The sequence below is a fragment of the Hipposideros armiger genome, unplaced genomic scaffold, assembly GCF_001890085.2.
Source record: "Hipposideros armiger isolate ML-2016 unplaced genomic scaffold, ASM189008v1 scaffold_268, whole genome shotgun sequence".
NCBI lineage: Eukaryota > Metazoa > Chordata > Mammalia > Chiroptera > Hipposideridae > Hipposideros > Hipposideros armiger.
Window position 1 is genome coordinate 690,379 of NW_017731618.1, and position 25,294 is coordinate 715,672.

Consider the following 25,294-nt stretch of genomic DNA (forward strand, 5'->3'; position numbering starts at 1 on the left):
AGGCGGCACTCTTTTCTGAGGCTCTAGGGAAAACTCTGTTTCCTTGCCCTTTAACCATCTTCTGGAGGCCACCCACATTCCTTGGCTCATGGCCTCTTCACCCATCGTCAAAGCCAGTAATGTAGCATCTCTCTCACCCTTCTTTCATATATCTTCCTCTGACCACAGCCTGAGAAAGCTCTCCACTTTTAAAGATTTGTGTGATTGGGTTAGGCCCACCTGGCTTATCCAGGGTAATCTCTCACGTTAAGGTCCTCAACTTTAATCACATGTGTGAAGTCCCTACTGCAATGTAAAGCAATGTATTCACCAGGTTCCAGCAACTATGGCATGGGCATCTCTGGAGGGTGATTGTTCTGCCAATCACAGCCTCCAAGCATGGTTTCTAAGTTTTTACTCTGTCTCTGAGCCTTGGAATCTGTCACTCGTTTGCCTTCTCAGTCTCTGTCTTGGGATTCTGACTTCCTTTAGAACAAAATCCATTTCTTATTTATCCCCCAGTACTAATACATTCATACCCAGTGCACTCAATGCATGATTATTTAATAAATAAATACCAATTTCAGTTAAACCTGTGGACAAAGAATTAGAAGGTGAGGAAACTGGTTCTGGATTTGGAATAAGGTCTGTGCTTTTGGAAGGTAAAGCAGGTAAAGAAAAGGGAAAAACTATGAGTTAGGGAAGATTTTTAATTTAAGAAATTTTGTATGACCGCAATCTAAAATTTGCATTAGATAAAGGAGAACTGGGCTGTTGAAATGCAATTCTGTACAGTTCCAAACTGAGGAAGGTTTGCCACAAGACCACTGCAGCGCTGGGGAGATGCCGGCACTGACCTAACTACTCACTGACATTTCAGGACTTGGAGAGCTGCAGACTTCGTTTGGATCCTGAGTTGGACCGACACAGATATGAGAGGAAGATCAGCTTTGCCGGGGTCCTGGATGAAAATGAAGACTCCAAAGATTCCCTCCACAGTAGTAGCCACACCCTCAAATCAGATGCAGGTGTTGAGGAGAAGAAAGGTATGGAAAAACAAGGGTTATTTTATGTTTCAAGCTTTCTCATAGGATATGTGGTCTGGAATATAAACTACAGAATTGTGCACCCAAAGAAATCCAAGACTGTTCAGGCTCTGTGCAGTACTGTGTCGGAAAGTACTGTGAGGTACGAGACTGTGCTAGTTAGGAGTTGGGCTCTTCAGTAAAAGAGTCCCAAGCTCTAATTTCAGCTCAGCAACTCTCCATATCCCATTGAATCTAAGATACCATCAGGTGTCAGATGAGACATTATGTTATATACTAATAAGAAAGGAAAAATATTCCCAATTCAGCTCTTATGTAATTCTTATCATTTAGTTTGTATTTCGTTCTTATTACAAGAGGACTTCCAGACTTAACTAGATGTAAATTTTTATTATGTCATTTATATATGTCATTCCTGTGCAGCCAAAGAAAGGGTAAGTATAAATCAACTGGTTAAAGATTTTCTGAAGTACCTTCAATTCAGAGTATAAAATTCTTAATCACTTTTCAACTCAGAATTATCAATATCCATGTTTTCCTATATGGTAATGTTCTCTGTGTCATCAGAATGTTAGTATCCATCATTTAAAAAAAATTATCTATGAAAGAAGTAAAGCCATTGGTGCTAGTTACTTAAGGAAACATGCAACCTTCCTTCAATTCCTGCTTCAGGAATGTTCCCAAATGCATCTGACTTGCTAACTCACCACACCTCCATCAAACTACCATTTGGCTTCTTGGAGTTAGAAGACACTAGTACCCATTGTGTAAAGTTTGTAGCTTATGCTTTAGATGTTCACATGGACACAAGCAATAGCAAATGTGTCACAACTGTCACCTGGCACTAGTGATCTTAAGATGTCATCAGTTGTAAGATAAATCTCAATTTCAGTAAAATGTGAAAAAATGTGCATTTTAAAATGGTAAAATAGTAACTAGCTGTGTGACCTTGTACAAGTTACTTACCATCTAAGTTGCAGGGGTTTTTTTCCATATATTTACATTAATAACATCTACCACATTGTGATGTTGAAAGATTTAAATGAGACAATGCAAGGAAAGCATAAACTCAGTACCTGATACATAATAGGCACACAATAAATAATTGTTGTCATTGTTTTTTTAATATCATGAGCATATAGATTAGAACGCATGTAGAAAAAATTCTAAATATGAGCTAAAGTAAAGATTGCAAAGTTTTAAATTGCTTTTTAAAGGCTCCTTTAAACTGTTAACTTCTCTGTCTGATTTTGCCATTTCTTATTCCATTGCCTGTCAGTGCTTTTCTAATGAATTTCAATTAAAAGAACACATTTGTAAACAGAGTGAAAGATGACTTGATGCATTTATGTATTTTCTAATGTCCAATAGACAATGACTCCATGAAAGCGTGATAATTTAAGGAATGAATGATTCTTGAGAGGAACAGATCCAGATAGAGAAGACATAAAAAATTTAAAATCTTAAAACATTTAAAATCTTACAAGGAATATATATACACTGGAAAATTATTTTAATATTTCAAGATTAGATTGTTGTCACGGCATTTTTAAAAATGCAAATAACCATTTTATTCTATTGAACTTATGGTGAACCAAATATTTTATAGCCAAGTCTTAGCAATTTCTGTGTATGAAGAAGCACCAAGTCAATATTTTTTTTAAATATTCTTTCTTCAGACAAGAATAACTGTGATGAGAAGCTTCCATCTTTTAAACATTTCCCAAGGGGATTTTCTTTTTTTGCACATTCAAAGTTATTACGCTAATTATTATTTAAAGCAGCTGAAATAAAAATTCTTAATACTGACATGGTTAAACTTGAGTAGAGTAACTTCTACACCATTTAAAAAAATAAAACATCAAATTAATTTTAAGAAGACTTTAATTTCATGATTATAATTTATGTAAATCACTCTTAAATGGCAATTTGTCTCTCAAAGACACAGATGCTTATGTTTTTTTCTCATAGAATAGCTATGTTAATATATGAAAGTTGTTTAATAAGTAAAGAGCACAAAACTGAAGCTATGAATAAAATAAGAATATATCCATAAAATATCCTTTAGCAGTTGGCAAAAATCCTCCTAAAGATTCCTAAATATTTCTTGATCTTTTTAAGCAGGTATCAGCTGCTAAAGCCACTGTGAAAATGGGGAGCCATGGGGACCCTGCTAACTGAGATGATGGAAATGTTATTTAAAATGTTATGTGATCTGTTTTTTATAAAAGCTAAAAATAACAGTTCTTGAAATAAACAACCTGGGGACAGTTCAGATTCTACCAAGGAAAACTAATGTGAAATAATCCTTAGAACTAAAAATGTCTGCCTAAAATCTCCCAGCAGGGTCTGTCAAATTAGTTCACCCATATTCCACATACAAGCCAAGACTGATACTCCAAAATACAAGACATATCTGATCATTCAACAATCATCTATTGAGCACCTACAGTATGCCTGGCACTATTACAGGTTCTCAGAATACAGCCATGAAGGAAAATTTTCCCACATATATTTCCGTTTATAGTAGCTAATAGTTAATAACATAATAGTGAATAACATTAAATACAAGAATTTTAAGTAGAGATAAGTAGTGTGAAGAAAAACAAATTAGGGTCAGAGACTTGGTAGTGGCCTGGAATGGGAGGGAGTGTAGTCAGAGAAGGACCCCATAATGACATTGAGCAGAGACCTATGTGATGCAAAGGAGCGAGTCATGTGAAGGACTGAGGGAGGAGTCTTCCAAACAGAGACAACAGTGAGAACACGGCTCTGATGCGGGAATGAACTTGGAGCACTTGAAGAGGGGCAAAAAGGCCAATATGGTTGCAACAGAATGAGATGGGAAAGCGTGGTTGGAGATGGGGTCAGAAACGTAAGCAGAAGGCAAACAAGCAAGGTCTGTAGATATGGTTAGAAATTTAACTATATTTTAAGTGTGTCTGAGAGTTGTTGGCAGGTTTTGACCAGCAAAGTGATATAATATGTATATTTATGATTTAAAAGATGAGTCGAGCTATGGGAGTGGGCGTAAGAGGGAGCAGTTAGGTAGTTACATCATTCCAGGGAATAGATGAGGGGGCTTTCAAAACCCTATGAAATTTTGAAGTGTGGAGCCAGCAGGACTGGCTAATGGATGTAATGTGGGGTGAGAGAAAAGGGAAAATGAGATGTTTTGTCTAATTTAGATGAATTTGTTTCACTTTCATGCTAGTTCTCGTTGTCATGGAGATGAAGGCTAAATTCAAGGCTGTAAAATCTCAACTGGTATTTTTCATGTACAATACCAAATCTGAATTTTAACTGCTGTGTCCTTTGTAAATAATCAATGCCATAATTCTGAACACTAATTTTTAAGTGCTGTCTCCAAGTATCTTTGGCGGTCGAACAGGTTCTCGAAATTAAATTTCTGTCAGATCACATTAATTCAGGGCTATGTTGCTGAATTTGTAGGCTCAAAGGTATCATGAAGTCAGGCAAAGAATGCTAAAGCAAGCCTCTGTAAAAGTTTAAATATATATATTTCTTTTTCCCTACTTGCTAATCTACCTTCACATGAAATTGTATTACTAGTCATTAAAAATGATAATTATCTTCTATTTCAAATGTATGTCAGTAGGTTATAAAGTCTCTATTAAGCCTAAAAATAATATTGAAAATACAGTGGTTGAGTTTTGTGCTATAGTTAAAATAGGGTATTATGGTCTATAGTCTTTATGGAATTTATCCAACTGTGCTGCAAGAGTTTTTATCCAGATGTGAACTTCTATCCATATGTGTTCAGTGAGTTCCATGAGGTCTTTGCCAGCTGAGTGGTGATGATTTTAGTCTTTCTTAATTACAAGAGTAAATCAGAGATTAAACATTTCACATTATTCAACAGAAATTCTTCTGTGCTCCTTTACATGGTATTAAAAGTATACATTTAATTAACATTTTATAGAGCTGTGCAAGTTCTATGACAATCACGTACTAACTCTCCTGTGAGTGAGAAACCCAAGACTAAAGTGCAATCTTCCTGATAGGGACTTTAGAAAATATTAATAGCTATGCCTTAAATAATTAGTGTGAAATCTTGTTCGTGTCTTAAGAAGGAAAACTTACAGAATAACCCTTTCCTGATAATGACTTTAAGCTCTGAAAGCTTTCTTTATCCCAGCCTGCAAAATCAAGGTGTGACAACACTAAATCTTCAAAAGAAAAGGAAAGAGGTGTGTCTATGATTATGGGAAATAAGGATACTTTTAATAAAAGAAAAAGGAAAAAAAAAGTAGGTTTCAAGTTTAAACATGTTTTTTTACCCTTCTATTTTCTTCACTGATGACTGTTTCTTCCAGAACACTAAAGATGAATAATGCATGTTCTTCTTGGTACATATAGACTGTAAGGTTGGCTCAGGGTGGTGCAACATTTGGACTCACATCTCACCCAGACTTTTGACTGAGAGGAGGATGCTATGAAATCACTAGGTGCATTGAAAATGGAACCATTTCACACTCATGTTCACCCAAAGCACCCCACTGAAAACAGATCCTTTAGTGCCTTTGCTGAGGAGCTGAGCGGATCCCACTGCTGACAGTTGGAGAGAGAAGCGCGTCTTGTTTTTATTTCTTAATGAGGTATTCCAAAATGAAGGGGTTTCCATGAAGGGGTTTGCGTAACTCGGCAAGTTCCATTTCCAAAGAAAAACAAAAACACATGGTTTCTGGTTCTGTTGAATCAAGCAATAATGTTATGTAAATGTACTAACAGTTCTGCATAACTCAAGGGCACACTCATGCTTGTGAACCCTGGGCCAGAAAGATAGCAGGTTGTTCCCAGCACCGATGAGCTATGTGTCCAAGAAAGAAGCTGCACCAGCCCTTCCTGGGGGACCCAGCCTCCCGCCTGCCTAACAAAGCCACCTGACTGGGGACTCGGGCAAAGCTCCTTGTCCAGACACACTGCCCATCCCAGCCAACAGAGAGGAGGCTGTTCAGGGCCAAGTTGGGGACAGTTTGCATCTAACACTGGCTGGGGAGTACTAAGGGGGAAAAAGCCCTATTTTATTCTTTTAATACAGTTCCCAGCAGGAAGATCAGGATAGGAGGTTCCCGCCTGCTCCAGATTAAAGGAACCCGCAGTTTCCAGGTGAAGAAGGGGGGTTCCTTGTCCAGCATTCGCCGGGTCGGCAGCTTAAAGAGCAGCAAGTTATCACGGCAGGATTCAGAGTCTGAGGCTGAGGAGCTGCAGCTGTCCCAGAGCAGGGACACTGTCACTGACCTAGGTAACATAGAAGAGTGGGGTGTGCAGGGACGTGGGGGGTAGGAAGACAGGGTCCAAATCCTAAGCAGCGAAAATCTGGTTTTTTTGCGCATCAGAAGATGGAGGGCAGAGCCATAGGTTAACCCATTCATTCAGTATGAAAACCATTCTCAGACCTTAGTGTGCACAAAGGTCATCTGGGAGTCTTGTCAAAATGCAGATTCTGATTCGGCAGATCTGGGCTGGGAGCCTGAGAGTCCAGACTTTTCACAGGTTTCCTGGTGAAACTGCTGTTGCTAGTTCAAGGACCACAGTTTTAGCAGTTAGGGCACAGCATATACATGTGGGAAAGAAAACACTTTAACGTCAGGGACAGTGTTTTGAAATCCAGATGTTTGTGCATCCATTCTTCTGATCAGGACCTTCAAAACAAAATGTAGGTATTCCCTTGAAGAGAGCTAACTGAAGGTCCTGTATATTTTAAAGTCTGTATTTCACAGTGAAAGCATCCAAAATATTAAAGAGGAATGATCATCTAGACCTGACAATTAGTGACTTTCAGCAAGTCAATTAGTGTGTCAGGAATTTGTTTCCTCCAATTATCTAATGGGAATAAGTCTATTTACTCCTTGCCAACTCTGAAGGGATGCTCGAAGATAAATTAGGGGATGATGATAAAGCATATTAAATACCTGAGAATGAGGTATTAATACACAATCAGAGCATTAGCGTTGTAGATTGTCACCATTGGATCCAAAGAGACTCTGAATCCCAAAATGTGTTAGCCCTATGGGCCCTGATATCATCTTAATAGACAAGAAAAAGATTAAGCAGGCATGCAGATAAGATCCACCAGATGCCTAGAATTTAACTATTCAGTAAAATTTAAAGCACATTTTCTTTGCCATTCAGTCTCTGTGTTAGAATCAAAAGAGAAAGCTCTCCTTTCTAGGTAACTTGTTTCAGAAGTCAGTCAGAAAATGTGGGTGAGTTATCGATCAAGTCTGTCGAAATAGAAGCTGAGTATCTCATCAAAGTGAGTTTAAAATAGGAAATATTTCTAAACTTACCCACCTTCAACTTCAAAAATAGCTAATTTATTCATTACTTAAGATTCACCTTATTTTTTAAGGAGACGCTAGAAAAAAACCCTGTGAGATCTTTTATTATAGGTCCGAAGCTTTGGCAATATCATCAGTTAGTTTGGGGAACATTTTTATTTCCATTAATTGTTTGAATTAGTCAAGTTAGCCTGACCAGTTGATTTAAAATGGCCAGGCTAGAAGCATGGTTTTGTCATAGAAAAGACCCAGAGAAGCTTTTAGATTTCAGGACAAAGTTTTGTTGTCTAGTATACTAAGTAGTGAATTCCTGAGAGATGTCTTTTTTATACTTTCCCACAGAGCGGAAACTCTTTTTGTCCATGATTAGACACAATTGCTCCAAATTCCTTTCATTTTCCCAGGCACCTGCCCATCTTTGAAATAGCTCTGAGAGCAGAGACAGGTGATATTAGGAACAGTAGCACTAGCCATAGTCACAGCAGTCGTCGAGGCAGTAGCACTCTGTGTGGCCACTGCAGGTGGTTGGTGTCCCTACTTACCTATACCTGCAAGGTCTGGGCAGTCTGGAATGGATTTGGGCACACTCAACCAATAACTTGCTCATCTCAGCAATTCAAAGACTTGACTCTGTCTTTTCGCTGCTCCCATGTCTCAAAATGGAAGCCGCCATCACAGAGATCATAAGTGTCTTTGTAATTGCCAGTTCAGCTGGTGGTGAAGGGAACAGCTCCTATTAATATTCCTCCATTAAAATCAGTGCTATGCCCTGAAACCCACGGGGCAATGGTGGTAGTCTGCCCTAGGATTCAAAAGCATGGAGAACTGTACCATGTGTTCAAACCATGGAGACCAAACAATACAATTTTTCTTGGTATTTTTCTTTTGAAGAAGGGAGTCCTTGGAGTGCAAGTGAGCCCAGCATTGAGCCAGAAGGAATGAGTGCTGCCGGCACAGAGGAAAACTACCACAGGAACATGTCATGGCTTCATGTAAGTAGGAATCTCAGGGAGACCCCTGAGATCAGTTTCTTTTGGCATTGGGAAAGATCTGTGGAGGGGGGATAAAAGATTATACTAAAACCACCAATACAATTTAGGTCTCCAAGAAAAGCCAGAAGATTGTATTTCAGCTGAAACTTTCAACACTCACTATGATTGGTATTCTGCTGGATGATATCCTTTTAAGCTTAACTAAGACCAAGGGTCCTTTGTGATGGCTGGCTTTTGGGTCACCGTAAGCCAGGGAAAACCATGAACAGCTTGGCCAGACTGGTGGTCAGGACAGCTCGAGTGACGCAGGCAAGGCATCATGGTAGTTTTAGATACATTATCAGTAATGCTGAGGGCAAGGTCATGGTGTCAGTCTTGAGTCTCTGTTAGATCAAACTGTAAACCAGGACATGCAGATTCTATGATGACAAAGGTCACACCTCGAAGGACTATCCAAAGGGCACAGTCAGTAGGGAATCCCAGGGAAACTCCAGGCATTGATTAAAGTTTGAGGTTTGAGCTGGGCACGATGAAAGAAAGACAAGGTAAGGAAGCATAACATCAGCTCTACAATTGGCAGGGTACTGCCAGCCCTGTTGCTGATCTTAGATATAAACTGTCACCATCTCCTCTGATTTTAATCTGACTTCCTTATAGGGTCAGATAAGGGCTGGCTGGTGTATGATGCTTCTCAGAGTTTATAGTGCTGTGCCTTCACTATGGAAGTGGTCCCCAGAGCTGGTTGATTTGGGGAATCTCTGAGGAGCTGTTTTTTTTTTTGGGGGGGGGTTTATGTTAATTACTTTTTTATTAGTTTCAGGTGTACAGAACAATACAATAGTTATCCTTTTCACCCCTCACAAAGTGACAAACTCCCTCCCACCATCCACTGCCCTCCCCCCGATATCATACTTATCTATTACAATTCCACTGACTCCATTCCCACACTCTACTTCACATCCTGTGACTATATGCATATATGATTATAGTTGACATACAATATTATTCAACATCAGCTTCAGAAATCACTGTCTATGAAGTGGTTTCCCTAACAAGACATGAGTCCAACTGGTCCCCTAAAAAATATTTACAACATTATTGATTATATTCCCCAGACTGTCCTTTCTATCCCTGAGGCCATATTGTAGTTACCAGTTTGTATTGTCTCATCCCTTACCCTTCTCCTTCATCCCCACCCCTTCCCAACCAGTACCCCTCAGTTTTTCCTCTGTGTCTGAGACTATTTCTGTTTACATTTCTCATTTATTAAGTTTTTCAGATTCCATGTATAAGTGAGATCATATGGTATTTGTCTTTCTCTGACTGACTTATTTCACTTAGCATGATGTTCTCTAGATCCATCCATATCGTTGCAAATGGTACGATTTCCTTCTTCTTTATAGCTGAGTAATACTCCATTGTGTAAATGTACCACAGTTTCTTAATCCAGCCATCTACTGATGGGCATTTCGGTTGTTTCCAAGTCTTGGCTATTGTGAATAGCGCTGCAATGAACATAGGGATGCATATGTTTTTCCGAATTAATGTCTTGGGTTTTTCTGGATAAATACCTAAGAGTGGAATTGCTGGGTCAGAAGGTAGTTCCATTTCCAGTTTTTTGAGATACCTCCATACTGATTTCCACAATGGCTGCACCAGTGTGCAGTCCCACCAGCAGTGCACCAGGGTTCCCTTTTCCCCACAGCCTCGCCAGCATTTGTTGTTTGTTGATTTATTGATGATAGCCATTCTGACCAGAGTAATCTCATTGTGGTTTTTATTTGCATCTCTCTAATGATTAGTGAGGTTGAGCATTTTTTCATATGCCTGTTGGCCATCTGTATGTCCTCTTTAGAGAAACATCTCTTCATATCCTCTGCCCATTTTTCAATTGGGTTGTTTTTTTGGTGTTGAGTTGCATGAGTGTTTTATACATTTTGGATATTAACCCTTATCAGATATATCATTGACAAATATCTTTTCCCATTCAGTAGGCTTCCTTTTTGTTTTATTGATGGTTTCCTTTGTTGTGAAAAAACTTTTAAGTTTGATATAGTCCCATATGTTCATTTTTTTCTTTTACTTCCCTTGCCCGTGGGGATGTATCTGTAAAAATATTGCTCAAGGTAATGTCTGCAAATTTAGTCCCTATATTTTCTTCTAGGAGTTTTATGGTTTCAGGTCTTACATTTAAGTCTTTAATCCATTTTAAATTTGTTCTTGTATATGGTGTAAGAGATGGTCCAGTTTCATTTTTTTGCATGTGTCAGTCCAATTTTCCCAGCACCATTTATTAAATAGACTATCTTTACCCCAATGTAAATTCTTGTTTCCCTTGTCATAGACTAACTGCCCATATATGCCTGGATTTAATTCTGGGCTCTCTATTCTGTTCCATTGATCTATGTGCCTGTTTTTATGCCAGTACCATACTGTTTTGATTACTGTAGCCTTGTAGTACGTTTTAGTGTCTGGTAGCATGATACCCCCGACTTTCTTCTTATTTCTCAGGATTGCCATGGCTATTTGGGGTCTTTTTTGGTTAGATATAAATTTTAGGGTTATACTTTCTATAATCCTAAATGCCCTTGGTAGTGTGATAGGAATTGCATTGAATCTGTATATTGCTTTAGGCAGTATGGACATTTTAACTATATTAATTCTTCCTATCCATGAGCATGGTAGGTTTTTCCATTTATTTATATCTTCTTTTATTTCTTTCTTCAGTGTCTTATAATTTTCTGAGTACAGGTCTTTTACTTCTTTGGTCAAATTTATTCCTAAGTATTTTATAGTTCTTGAAGCAATTGTAAATGGAACTGTTTTCTTAATTTCTCCTTCCGATAGTTTATTATTGGTATATACAAATACAACTGATTTCTGAATATTGATTTTGTATCCTGCTACCTTACTGAATTTGTCTATCAGTTCCAATAGCTTTTTGATGGAATCTTTGCAGTTCTCTACATATAGTACCATGTCATCTGCATATAGTGACAATTTTACTTCCTCCTTACTGATTTGTATGTCTGAGGAGCTGTTTTTAAAGTAAAATTTTTAGTGAAGTCAAACCTACATATTGAAAGGCATGCAAAGGGCCGGCTGAGTGGCTCAGTTGGTTAAGAGCTCGCTCAAGAGTTTGAGCTCTGAGCAACAGCGGTTCGAGTCAGCCCAAGCTGAGCAGCCGTGAGCTGCCAACAGGTGGCGGGATGGCTCAGCTAAAAAAAAAAAAAAAAAAAAGGCATGCAAAAAAAAAAGTGTACAACTCAATACATTTTCACAAAGTGATCACATATGAGTAACCACCATCAGGTAGAGAAACCGTATGAACACCTTAGAAGCCATAAACAGGCCATCTAGCCATCACTACTCTCCCCCATCAGTAACCATAATTGTAACTTCTAAGACCATAGAATAATTTTTGAAATGCATGTAATTAACATCTTATACTATATACTCTGTTGTGTCTGTTTCTTTGGCTCATATAAGTGTAGGCGTAAGTCCTCCAACTTTACTCTTCTTCAGGATGGCCTGATTTATTCTTGGCTAGATCCATTTCCACTTAGAATCACATTGTCATTTTCCACAAAAAAGCTTCCAAAGCAGCCTTGAATGTAAAGATTCTTTAAAATTGAGGAACTGAGATCTTTATTAAGTTTGTCTTCAGATATGTAAAATGATCAATCTCTCTATTAATTTATGTCCCTCCACTTATTTAGGACCTCTTAAATTCCCTCAATAATGGTTTTTAGTTTTCTGTCATGTTCTACACACAAACACTCTGGAAATGTGTTTAAACACTTAACAATTAAACAGTCTTTAAATATTTAGAAGAAATCATTGGTAAAACTTTTTAGACCTAAATTTTTCTTAGCATGAAGGTTTTTAATTACAAGTTCAATATATGTAATGTGATTAAGACCATTCATATTTTCTATTTCTTCTGGGAGAAGTTTGATAAATTGATTTCCCCCCTACGAATTTGTTAATTTAATCCAAATATTCACATTCATTAGCAAAAAGGTATTTATAATATTCTCTTAATTGCCAGCTAGGCCCTCTGAGATCATTTTAAATTCTGTAGTACCTACATTGATGTGCCTTTACCATTCCTGATACTGGTAGGTCATGTCTTTTTTCTCTTGCTTTTTTTTTTTTTTGATCAGTCTTATGAAAAGTTTGTCAATTTTATTAGGCAAAGAACCAGGTTTTGGTTTTGTTGTTTTGGAATGTTTTATTTTTGTTTCATTAATTTCTGCTATTATCTTTATTCGTTCCTTCTGCTTTCTTTGAGTTTAACTTGTTTTCTTCCCTTAATTTCTTGATGTAGATACTTAGATAATTGATTTTCAACCACTTTGCTAACATGTACACTTAAAACTATAAATGGTCTCTAAAAACAGCCTTAGCTGCACCACATAAGATTTGATACATCATATGTTCATTATCATCCAGTTAAAGTATTTTTTAATTCCCGCATTGATCATAGTTAATCATAGATATTTGAAAGTCCATGACTGATAATTCCAATATATGAATCTATTGCCTTCTCTTGGTCCTGCTCTTTTATATGCCTAGCCATTTCACTGACTACTAAACATGGCTGAAAAATTATGAAAGCACAATGATGGATACATGTCATTATACGTCTGTCAAAACCCACAGAATATAAAACACCAAGGGTGAACCCTAATGTAAACTGTGGACTTTGGGTGATAATGATGTGTCAGTATAGGTTCATCGATTATAATAAATGTAACACTCTGGTAGGGATGTTGGTAACGGAGAATGCGTATGTGTGTGGCAGGGAGTATATGAGAACTCTCTGTACCTTCTGTTTAATTTTGCTCTGAACCTAAAACTGCTCTGAAACAGTTTGTTAATTTTTTAAACATTATAGAATTATAGAGGCTCCAGATGATGCTCTTTCCCACCAGAGATGATTCACCCCATCCTCTGTTACACAGCCAAGATCACCTCAATCCACTCAGGAACTAAGCTGACTTGACTTGTACTATTTCTAGTTCCCCCGCCCCCATCCACATACCTCTTAGTATGAAGCTGTTTGAGGTTTCCAGTGAGAGTCTTAGATATGCCCTAGAGCCCCTCATTCTTGATGGGTCAGAAACTTCAATTTTGTTTCCCCATCACAGTGAAATTGCCAGAATCTCCACTCTGCCTGTCAGCTAGTTTCTGCCTGGCCGCTTAGCTTCTCAATCAGTGAATTCCTAGAAAAGAAAACAGTCATGGAAGGGACATACCTGGGCAGAATTTTTAAATAGATTTCTAGGTCACCTCCACCTCTACCCCAGATCTACTAAATCAGAATCTCCTGAACAAAAATCAGTAATGATTATTTTTGTGTTTGTTTACTTTTTGCTGCTGTTGTTAAGCTTTCTTGGTGCTTCTCTTGAACAACCAGATTTGAGAATCAGAAGGGAAACCTTACAATTCTTACATGTGCCTCATACCAGTATAAACAGGAATATCTGAGATATTCAGTGAATCTTGAGCGGGATCTGGACAACACATATGTTTTGAAAATTTAGAAGAGTATGAGGCATTTATTAGCTGAGTTTGATAGGGGTATGGAATTGTTACTGCTGTTTTTCTCTGTTTCAAAGTAAACAAGGCCTCTCGATACTAAGGAGCTGTGTGACAGCCCTTCTCAGCAAGTTGGATTGGCCTTGTCCATGTAGACTCACTTTATGTTCTCCTTCCAGTATAGCACACAGCCTCTCACAGGTTAGGTATCGGATGGGAGCTAGTTTCATGGAGGATGGAAGCATTCAGAAGACTACCCTATGCATATTTGATTAACCTTGTGGCTCAAGGGATGCTGCCACCTTGTTAGGAAGGCAACTTAGGAAGTTACACATTTAGGGGCCTTCATTCCTCATCTTAAAATAACTGTATCCTTAAATCAACCGAACTCTCTTCTGGAATTCCACTTGGGAAGTCTAAGAGAGGTGAGGAGTTGAGCCAGATCAAGATCAAGCCACAAGTGAAGAGCTAGAATAGCCCAAAAGCCAGAGAAAAATATTAGCTTGTAGAGAGAGGAATGAAACTCTACAATGGGGTTCAGGGCCAGTTGAAGATTATATAGGTTAGAGTGGAAGATGCAGAAATATTTTCATGTTCCACATAGCTGGGCATCCCACAGTTGTCAAAGGTCAGTCAAATCCTTTGGGATAGGGCTTCTCATCAGTTTATGCTCTTCTACCTGGCTGTTTCCACAACATAACAGCTGAAAAAATAATATATTTCAGAATAAAATAGTTTAGAGTGTTCATGTGAAAAAATTTGGAAACTATACATCCCACAATAATTATTTTAAATTTTTGAAGATCACTTAACATTTTATTGTTTCAAAATGCTCTTTTCTCTCAAGTGTGAATGGAGAGAGCAAAAGAAGCCAAGGACTTAAAGGCTTGTAACTGTTTGTTTCCTTATGGGAATTATTGAATCACTGTGGTTTCAAGACCCCTCAAGGGAAGTTGACATTCTAACTTTCCACCTTTCACCCCGTATATATGCTCATGGTTTGTCTGCACTCCGGTTGCCCGGCTGACTCTCAGTCATGTCTGTGTCCCAGGTCATGATCTTGCTGTGCAATCAGCAAAGCTTCATCTGCACCCATGTGGACTACTGCCACCCGCACTGCTATCTGCACCACAGCCGCTCCTGTGCCCGGCTGGTCAGGGCCATCAAGCTGTTGTATGGAGACAGTGTGGACTCCCTCCGGGAGAGTAACAATATCAGCAACGTGGCTCTCAGAGGCAAAAAGCAGAAGGAGGTGAGTGAATGACCAAGCAATAGCATACCAGCTACAGGGAAAATGGTGGCAGTCTTTTCTGACAGTCTTCTCTCTGGAAATAAAAGCTTCAGGCCACTACCGTTGTATAAATCAGGCCAAAGATCTGTGAGATTCTGAGCAAAGGTAGGAAATGAACACAAGAAAGACAAATGCTTTGTCTTCGTGTCCATGAGCAAACATGGAGTCTTTGCTTAGGGTTTGCTTAGTTCTCTGGAGAAATATGAACTTATGGGGTGGTAGCGATGAGTAGGTTATTGCATTAGACACAATAACCCCCCCACCCCCACCAAAGATGTCTGCATTCTAATCAGTGGGACCTGTGAATATGTTACTTCATGTGGCAAAAGGGATTTGCCTGTGTGAATAAAGAGATTTATAGTGAGGAGATTTTCCTGAATTATCCAAGAGATAGATGCCCAGTGTAATCATAAGGGTCCTTATAAGTGAAAAAAAGGAGGCAGGAGAGACAGAGGCAGAAAAGGAGCAATGACAACAGAAGCAGAGGTCAGAGTGAGGCAGGGCCATAAGCCAAGAAATGCTGGCAGCCTCTGGAAGGTGGAGAAGATAAGGGAATGAATAATTCCCTAAAACCTCCAGCAGGGGACCATCCACTTTAGACTTCTAACCTCCAGAACTACAAGATAATAAATTTGTGTTGTTTTAAGACATGAAGCTTGTTGGTAATTTGTTACAGCAGCAATAGGAAACAGATACAGTTAGGTATTAGGAAATCCTATATCGGTGGCCCAATTGTTCACAGATAAATAACAGGGCAATCTAGGTCAAATCAGTCCTAGAAACTCCTTCAAGAAACACATTTTCTAAGCATTCAGCTGCACTTTCCTGACAACTACACTGAACAGCTGAGCTGGCAGAAGATGAAGACAGGAACCAGGGCTGCCGTGCTCCTGCCAGGGAAGCCCTGGGTTACCCACCTGCCCCTGAACAGGCGTGATGGCCAAGACGTCCAACGGAATAGATGCTGCTGGCCGGCCCTGCAGCTGCTTCTCCCGAGTGGTTTTGCAAAGAGGTTTTTGTATAAAACCTATTCATTTCGATGCACATTCATTGTGCACCTGCGGTTGGCACAGTATTAGGCCAGATGGTCTGGGAGACATAAAAAATAAATAAGTAGGAGCAGAGGATCTTTCTACTAAGGTGTTTGCAAGCCAGGCTTGGTGGGGCGGGAGGATGACAAAAACGTACAAACCAAACAACTAAAGAACAAGAGCAAGAACAAAAAATGCTCAGTTGAGTTGTACAGCGATTTGTAACACTTTAGCACTCGCAAAGGGATTTTTTTTAATTACAACTTTTTTATTACAAAAGCAATGCAGGTTCATTGAAGGAATTTTGAATAATGCAACAGAGCCTAAGAAAAACATATGCGTTTCATGCATCTCATTTAAGTGTGCTAATTCGCCTTCTGGGATATGACCTTTTAATAGTTTTTTTGAAGCATATTTGTGAGGGTATAAGGCAAGTATATATCATTGACAAAGTGCTTTTGGATTCTTACACACCTTGTGCAAGAGATATTGTTCTCCCCATGTTATAGATGAAAAAGATGAGGCTCAGAAAGATGGGATTGTCTGTAGTTCACTTCTATATCATTCATCTAGACTTTAATTTGGAACTATGGAATATCAAAATCAGGGCTTTTGAAACTAGATTCTATTGCATTTCATGGTATTCAAACCACATAAATTCTGAGGGGAAATCAGGTATGGAATAGATCAATGTGGTAACAAATAAACTGCATAAACTGCCAAATGACATAAAAAGAAAAATATATACATATGTATGTTTGTATGTATGCATGTACATAGAGACATGTATATATACATATATACCTCAAATGTAGATGATACTACATTCAAAGAAAACCTATTTTCATTCAGGCCAGTTCTCCTTCATATAAAAACTCCCTTAGCTTTAGTAAAAAAGCATGTATGTTGGGAGTTGCGAAAATGCACCGACCTAAACTTAATGTTCACTGTTCACCATACACACTCTGAGAGTGCTTACTGCTGTATCTGCTCCAATTGCACTTTCATCTGTAAATCCATACGTGTCCAAATCCGAACATCCTTCAAGATCCAACTCAAATGCCACCTCTTCCCTGAAACCTTTTCTGATCTCCCCAGGGTTCACCACAGGCATAGTGCAATGACAGCTAATGTTATTTTCCTTCCCTCCTCCTTCCTCTAAATTACACAGGCATTTTACTTGTGCTTTTTCGATTCTTCATTCAATCGTTCATCCATTCATCTATTCAACAAATTTGTAAAGAACCTGTGGACCATGCTGAGTCCATACTGTGTGCTGGGCATACTGATGGGCAAAAGAGGTATGGTTCTTGCCCTCATGTGATGCACACAGTCCATTTAGAGAGGTAGACATTAATCAAATAAATGTCCCAAAATTACATGTGATGAGTACAATGAAGGAGAGATACACCATGCTACGAAAGCTTATAAACAAGGCTTTGAACTTGTCAGGGGAGATAAGGCAGCCTTTCCAATAAAGTGACAGATGAGCTATGACTGAAGGATGCATAGATGTTAACTAAATATGGAATTTTCCAACCAGAGAGAAGAGATGAGTACAAAGAACCATGGCTGGAGCACAGAGGACTGTGGTACATGATGAGGTCGCATAGGCAGATGGAGACCAGGCCATGTAGGGCCTCCCAGACCATGAGAAGGATTTTGTTCTTTGTCCTGTGGGTAGTGGCAAGCACTGAGAGGCTTTAAAATTACTCTGTCTGCAAAATGGGGCTATTGATATCTCTATTTCTCCTCTGTCTTAATTATGAACTTTATTGCTCATTACTAGCTATTTAATGCATAAGTTAAAATTATTTAATGCATATTATTAACATTTTTATGTTGAATAGCATATAAGAGCATGGTCATTAGAAATAATTTTAATTATGTTTTCTTTTTATGTTTAATTTTTTAATTAAATTTATTGGGGTGGTATAAGTTAATAAAATTATATAGGTTTCAAGGTACAATTCTATAATACATCATTTGTATATTGCCTTGTGTACTCACCACCAAAAGTCAAATCTCCTTCCATCACCCCTTTACTCTTGTCTATTCCCCTTTCCCTCTAGTAACCCCTATACTATTGTCTGTCTATAAGTTTTTGTTTGCTTGTTTGTCTTGTTCATTTGTTGCTTTCAGTTTTATGTCCCACGGATGGCTGAAGGTTCTCAACATCTTCTATCTGACTCATTTCATTTAGTGTGATTTTCTCAAGATCCATCCATGTTGTCGCAAATGGCAGTATTTCATCCTTTCCTATGGCTGGGTAATATTCCATTGTATATATGTTCCCTATCTTCTTTATCCAGCCATCTATCAAAGATACTTCCATTGTTTCCATGTCTTGGCCACAGTCTTACCCATTTTGTATTCTGTGTGATATCTAACAGAGTGCCTCCCTTATAGCAGAGGGACAGTAAATGTTGAATAAATGAGTGGGTTATATAGTTCTGGGATGTTTCATGAGTGCCCTCCACCTCTGGCCCAACCAGGACATTGGGCTAAAGCAGCAGAAAAGGCTCACCAACCTTCTGAATTGTTTACATTTCTGAAAGGAAATGGGAAAGGAAAGCAAGAGTAAGTGTCCGCTAACCTTAACACATTTGAATTGGTCATGCAGGTGAAGGGCTAAAAAGATGTATTGAATCTTCTGTGATAAACATTTTATTTCAAAATTGGCAACCTCTTGTTCAAGCTCCTTTTTTTCCCTCCATGATGTTTCCAGTTGCCTGTTCTGAATCTGACACTAAATGAACAATGCCCATGTTTCCAGGGCACAATGAAACCAGAGTAGGCAAGAAATCAAGAATAAAAGCAGTAATTCTGATTAAAATCAAGATGTATGAGCAATTTGTATTTTGTTCTCATTTCCCTTTTAGTTGGTTGTTAATGGCAGAATATGTCTGTGGCAGCTAGTACATTTCGTAACCCACCTAACTCTGATCTATCTGCTCATCTGCATTTCAGTGCTCAGAGACTCACTGTACATTCTGTTAAGTCTATTTTAGTGCACTTCCACTTCTACACTTGATGGGTTTTTATAAACTGTCATATATATATATATATATATATATATATATATGTTAAAGTTTATAAAATTTGTGTATATATGTATGTCACCTTCATCAAAGAACTCTGTGCTTTTCCTACATATCTGTACCTTGTCCAATGCTATGTTCTAAATAGAGTAGATGTTCAAATAGTGCTTGCTGATGAAAAAAAAGTATTAGATAAACAATTTATTCCTTTCACCCAAAAACGAGAGGGGGTAAAAGGTGATATATGCACAAAAAAAGAAAGGCTACTGTGTCTAAATTCTATGAAGCCAATGCAAATGGCAAGTGGCCAACTGATTGCCTCCAGGACAAATATTTTTCTAAAGTTGTAGAAAACACTATTGTGAGGCCAAGACCAAGCCCTAGGTCTTGATTTCATGGGTCAGAATGACTCCCCACTATAACATGCATAAACTGTGTGTCAGAGATGTAAGACACAAAGGTTCTGGTTTACCTGCAGGGAAATATCACACTTATCTTGGCATGATACTTCTTCCCAGAAACTTGAGGAAATGCCTTTCCCAGAGAGCCCAGTAGGCTGACTCCAATTTTCCCAAATTTTAAATACTTCATTATTTCCACAGTACATCATCACTCATGGCAGATACCTCCTTTTCTCCCTACCAGGTCTCTTCGCTTGTGTGCATTTATCTATCTCTCTTAGAACAATACACTCTCCATGAGGGCAAACATGTTTTGCTCCTCAGAGTATCCCCAGCAGTAAGCCCAGCGCCTGCATGTAGTTAACTCAGTAAATATTCTTTTTTAAATATTTTTATTGGGGAATTGGGGGGATGGGAACAGTGCTGGGGAATTGGGGGAAGGAGAACAGATAAGTTTCTGTCCTTTTGTTCTTCAGTCTAGTTGTGGAGGACGTTGCTTCACTGGCCCAAGTTGGCACCATCATTGCGCTCTTCCTGGGCAAGGCACATCAGTCGCCAGCTTCTGGACGGCTGCTCACGGCGGCTGCTGTTCGCTCACGCTGGCTGCTGGCTACACAAGGTAGCTCATGGCAACCCACTGCCACAGGGGCTGCAGCCTACGCCGTTGCCAGCGACTCACAGCAGCCCAGCTCCAGCTTGAGCTGTTGTTCAGCATCTTAGCTGTAGAGGGCAATGTCTCTGGCCCTCATATGTGGGATCCGAACTGGGGCCCTCTGGCGTCCCAAGCCAGTTCTTAACCATCGCACCACTCGGCCGGCCCCAGTAAATATTCTTGAATTGTTAAGTGGATAAATAAAATTTTTATTTAAAATAATTAAGTATTATGCCTCTCTAGTCAATAATTTTATGTTGCTAGTAGCAGAAACTGACCAAAACATGTTCAAGTAATTAGAAAGTTTTTTCAAAGCATATAGCAGAATCTCATGAAACCAGGGACAGAATGGGAAACACAGCCAAGCTTCAAAGGAATGAGAACCAAAGCTGCTTTCATCTCAGGATGGACACAGACTGTCATCTCTGCTTCTTTCTGCATCATCTCCGTCTACTTACTCATCTCTCTCCCCAGCTCCTTCTGCTTTTTTCATCTTGTACTTTGACTGAAAATCCCAAGGTTGCATCATTTCTTCTCAGCCCCAGCAACCATCACCAAGTGAATCAGACTTGGTGTCTCTTAATTCCCTAGGACAGGAATTTGAGGGGCCCAACTCCTCCTCTTTTTGATCCAAACATCCCAAGTGATAAATCCCTGGCCAGCCAAAGGATTTGCTTTTGCTCTGTAAACTCAATCAATAGTGGTCAGGATGGGGAGAGAGGCCAGGGAGTCAAATATGATGACTATCTCGGCATATAATATATAGAGAAAATGACAGCAGTTCAACTTCTACACCATCCCATAGCAAGCATTCCCCAGTCAGTTCTTGGGGCTATATAGCTGCCTTCCATTGACTACAGCCCTTCCTGGTAGACCAACAAAACAATGAATGATGCCTTCTATTAAAAATAAATTCTGGCCTTTGGTCTGGGTTACTAGTTGGGTTTCTGTCCATGACCCTAGCTGGTGTATGATTCCAACCACCACGTGCATCTCGCGGTTTTGTGAAATTTCCAGTTCTTCCAAGAACCACTAATAATCAATAGATGCCTCCAGAACTAGCCTCCTACTCTGTTCAGTTCCTTACTCTCTTCTAGCCAAGTTTTACACCGAGTTACCAAAGCAAAAATGTGACCGACAATAACCTTGTTAGTCTGAGTTAGAGGCCACGCCAATAGAGGGACTTCCGGAGACTCCCGTCGTGTACCCAAATGTCCATCACACGTGTACCCAGCTCTGACCTCTGTCTTTCAAGCCTGGCCAGGTCATTCAAGAAGAATGACTAGCCCATCACCTTAGTGTGAAAACCCTACAAACTGCCTTCCCTTTCCACTAAAAATAGCGTTCTCATCATCATGAGGCAACCAGAATAACCCAGGCTTCCTAAGGAAGCGCGCCAAGATATTAAATATTTGGTATCTGAGAAGCTTGACTTGTACTGTCTGGTTTTAGTAGGCAGGATTAAATAGAACCCTCCATTTCCCGAATTGTCAGAGGCAAATATAAATGTTCATCCTTTTTCTTCTAAGCTGAGTATTCTCCTCGTTAAGATTTCTATAATCAAGAAGTGTTTTGTTTTGTTTTTAAAGTAATCCTAAAAAAGACAAAATATCCAGTCCAAAGAGACAAGGGTGAAATATTTACAAAATTCAAAAATCAAGTTTTAAAATAATTGTAATGACCTGGGGAAATATTCATTTATAAGATCATAGTGAAATGAATTGTTTAAAATTGTAGGTCACATACATAATATCCTCGCAGTTGTGCTTAAAATTCATGGGTGGGGAGGTGGGGAGGCTGAAAGTGAACAAATGATGGTCAACACTGGGTAGGGGATTACAGACGTTTTTGTTTTCTTCGTCATAGTTTCTGTGTTTTCCTAATATTCTGCAATTTACGTGTATTGTTTTATAAATATAAAACAAAATATTTTTTAAAATATATAAATAAAAATAAAAGAGAGATGCCACTTTTAAAATAACTTCAATTTTTTTAAAGGAAGTGAACTATACCCCTATATTTATATGAAAAATGATTGTCATGTATGATTTTACAAGTTTCCAAATTAAAAAAATAGGCATGATATTTGTGCTGTGCATTGCTTTCCATTCACAGAAAGAAAGAAAAAATATGCAAGACTTTTCTCCTCAATGATATGTGTTCCCAAGTATGTGCCTCCAGGTTTTTATATTTAGAAAACACAGCAAGAGCTCTGATTCATTTGTTTCCAAATAGATTCATTTAAAATGTTCATTCCTTACCAGTCACATAATAGATGCATTGTCTTGGGTCTTTTTGTCAGAGTTTTGAAAGACTTTCTTGGAACATGCATGTACTTTCAGATTTGCCTTTTCTTTCAAAATCTTCATGTATAACACTGTGAAGTTCTGTTCAAAATTCTTAAGGAGTTCAGTTTTTTCCCCTTGTCTTTGAGGGACAAAGTGTTTCATTGACATGGCACTGAAAACACAAATGTGCATGTATTCTGTGCAAAGGGATGGATTCCCTCTATGCACAGCCTGGAGTACAAAACTAGGAGGAATCAGGGCTCAGGATAAGTAAACAAGGGCCTGTCACCATTAGGACCCATCATTCTCCCAGCAGCTCTGTCCACTCCATTCCTTGGTGTTGAGGGAGTCAGGGGAAGACCTTGTCTCCTCTGCTTACACAGATGAGTTAGGCCCATATTGGACCCTGGCTGAGGGGCTAGTTTGAAAGAACTGCTGCCTCCTTTCGATGAGTAAAGATAGTATGCTTTTTTTAAAGAAGACAGTTTATCTGGGCAACTCGGGCCTAGATGATGGATGCTATGAATCTTTACTTCCTAAACACTCCCCTGTGAAATATTTTCATTCTTCCATTACCAAAAGGTCGAATTATAACATCCAGCCTTGTAAAAGGGTCATTCAATAGTGTGGATTTTAACTGACTTAGTATTCTAAAAGACTTGTGTTATTAACAGCTTGGTGGAATATGTTTAGCCCTGAAATGGAAGTCCGCTTTGCAACTTGATCAATTACTCTGCCTCTCTGGATCCCAGTTTCCTCAGCAGTAAAAGAAGAGTTTGTTGCTAAATATCTCTGCACTCCCTTTTTATTACGAAGTTTACTGCTTTTAATTTTCAGAAAGTGTGGGTCCACATAAAGGCTTTAAATCATCCCTCCCATTAAACGAAGATGGTTGTTTGGAGAATTTGGGGAAAGACAACACTGTTGGTTTTGGAGAGAGCTTTCTTTATTGCTCTTTATCACATGCCTCATGTTCTTTTCAGGGCTCGGATAAGTCATGCCTGAGGACACCTTCTCTGAAGAAGAGAGTTTCAGATGCCAACCTGGAAGGGAAAAAGGACTCTGGAATGCTGAAATACATCAGACTGCAGGTATTGACACCAGGATCAGAAACATCCACGGAGCGGTAGCAGGGTGGGGGCTCTAGACATCCTGTTTTCTATTGTTTGGGACATACAGTGCCAGTTGACACGGTATTGGCATAATGGCCCCTTTACTTGGTGAGCAAGACTGCCACCAAGTGTGCAAGGAAAAAATCCCTCTGTGCTAGACAGCCAGCTTCCACGAAGAACAAGGGTTCGGGCACTTGACAGGAACTGTGCCTCTTCCTACTCCTGCTGCTCCAATGGAGCTAATTTGCCACCATTATGGTGGTGGTGCTCTGATGTCTTGGAATAAAACGTCTGGGTTAAAATCCCAAATCTGTCACTCTGGCCCCGGGACCTTAGGTAAATTCCTTCATTTGTTTCAGCTTTAGTTGCTTCACCTATAAGATGGGGATTATAACATTAGACCCATCTCACAGGATTATTGCATGATAGATGAAATAGTACACTTACCTACTTATCCAGGGCTTGACCTAATGTTATATTATTACAACCAAAGTTCTAAATCATAATACATTTCCCTGGGGGAGGGCGGGGAGAAGAGAACCACTTTTTATGTTTTTCTGGAAAATGCTTAAAATGATGGTTAAAGACCTAGACTTGACTGGAACCTACATTGATTGCCTAAATTATCTGAATTAATGGATTAAATAAGATTTTGTGGGCTAATCTGGGGGCAATAACCACAATATATATTATTACAAATAGAAAGTGCCATCTACACTTACACTGATTTAGAAAACTAACATTCTAACATTCGTTAGAAGCTACTCATAGTTTTCAGTAGAAATCAAATCCTAATAAACAGGAAAATAGGATGGTTTGAAAGTCCATTGGGACTTTTAGCACAAAGGTTTATTGGCTGGGGCCTTTCTTTTCTCATGGAGCTGTACTTATTCCACAGTTTATTCCTTAGGTGTTTGCAAAGCAGTTTGTATGGTGAAAGCATGATGAAATTAGTATGATTTTTTTCCCTAATTATACATCAACTAATAAAGTTTAACTTTATTTTATACCATGCCAATAAATATGCTCCATTTTTGCAAGTAGTTTAAGGTCATTTAAAGAAAGCAGAGAAAGGAGAAGTGGCACTTGAGTATCAAGAGGTGTACAGCCATCGGTGTCTTCAAAGATTTTAAGCCATGATTTCTATCTTTGCCAGGTGATGAGCCTGTCGCCTGCTCCCTTATCTCTGCTAATCAAGGCAGCACCGATTCTGACAGAGGAGATGTATGGCGACATCCAGCCAGCTGCCTGGGAACTCCTGCTCAGCATGGATGAGCACATGGCAGGAGCGGCAGGTAAAGAAAGGCGACCTGGGCCCCTGGTCCTGGTCCTGCTGCCACTCTTCCCAGTGTTTAAACAAGACAGAGGTGCATCCCATTCCATTTTTACTCCTGGGTCAGATTGACAGCAATTGCTGGAACTCTAGCTAGAGCTGTGCATGACAGGAAGGCTGGCCTGGGTTCTATGTGCACTCTTCTTTTCGCTATGTATTGGGTTGTCAGAAAAGTCATGACGTATTTTTTCTGTTTTTCACTACAAAAATGCGTCATGACTTTTCCGACAGCCCAATAGTTTACATGAGAGCAATCAGTCTCTCCCAGGATGTTAACCA

The 25,294-nt window shown here is 39.1% G+C and overlaps 1 protein-coding gene across 11 annotated transcripts in view; it reads left to right on the top strand.

Annotated features, from left to right (window-relative positions):
* Positions 1 to 25,294, top strand: part of UNC80 (unc-80 subunit of NALCN channel complex) — a 199,204-nt gene that overhangs the window by 95,228 nt on the left and 78,682 nt on the right. For 8 of the 11 annotated variants that reach the window (XM_019656896.1, XM_019656903.1, XM_019656897.1 and 5 more), the window contains exons 26-31: positions 860 to 1,025; positions 6,088 to 6,291; positions 8,222 to 8,322; positions 14,918 to 15,118; positions 23,554 to 23,661; positions 24,839 to 24,977. In XM_019656896.1, coding sequence (XP_019512441.1) covers positions 860 to 1,025; positions 6,088 to 6,291; positions 8,222 to 8,322; positions 14,918 to 15,118; positions 23,554 to 23,661; positions 24,839 to 24,977 — 919 coding nt within the window. The remainder of the gene's footprint in view (positions 1 to 859; positions 1,026 to 6,087; positions 6,292 to 8,221; positions 8,323 to 14,917; positions 15,119 to 23,553; positions 23,662 to 24,838; positions 24,978 to 25,294) is intronic. The other 3 variants (XM_019656905.1, XM_019656906.1, XM_019656907.1) reach the window with 1 other exon arrangement.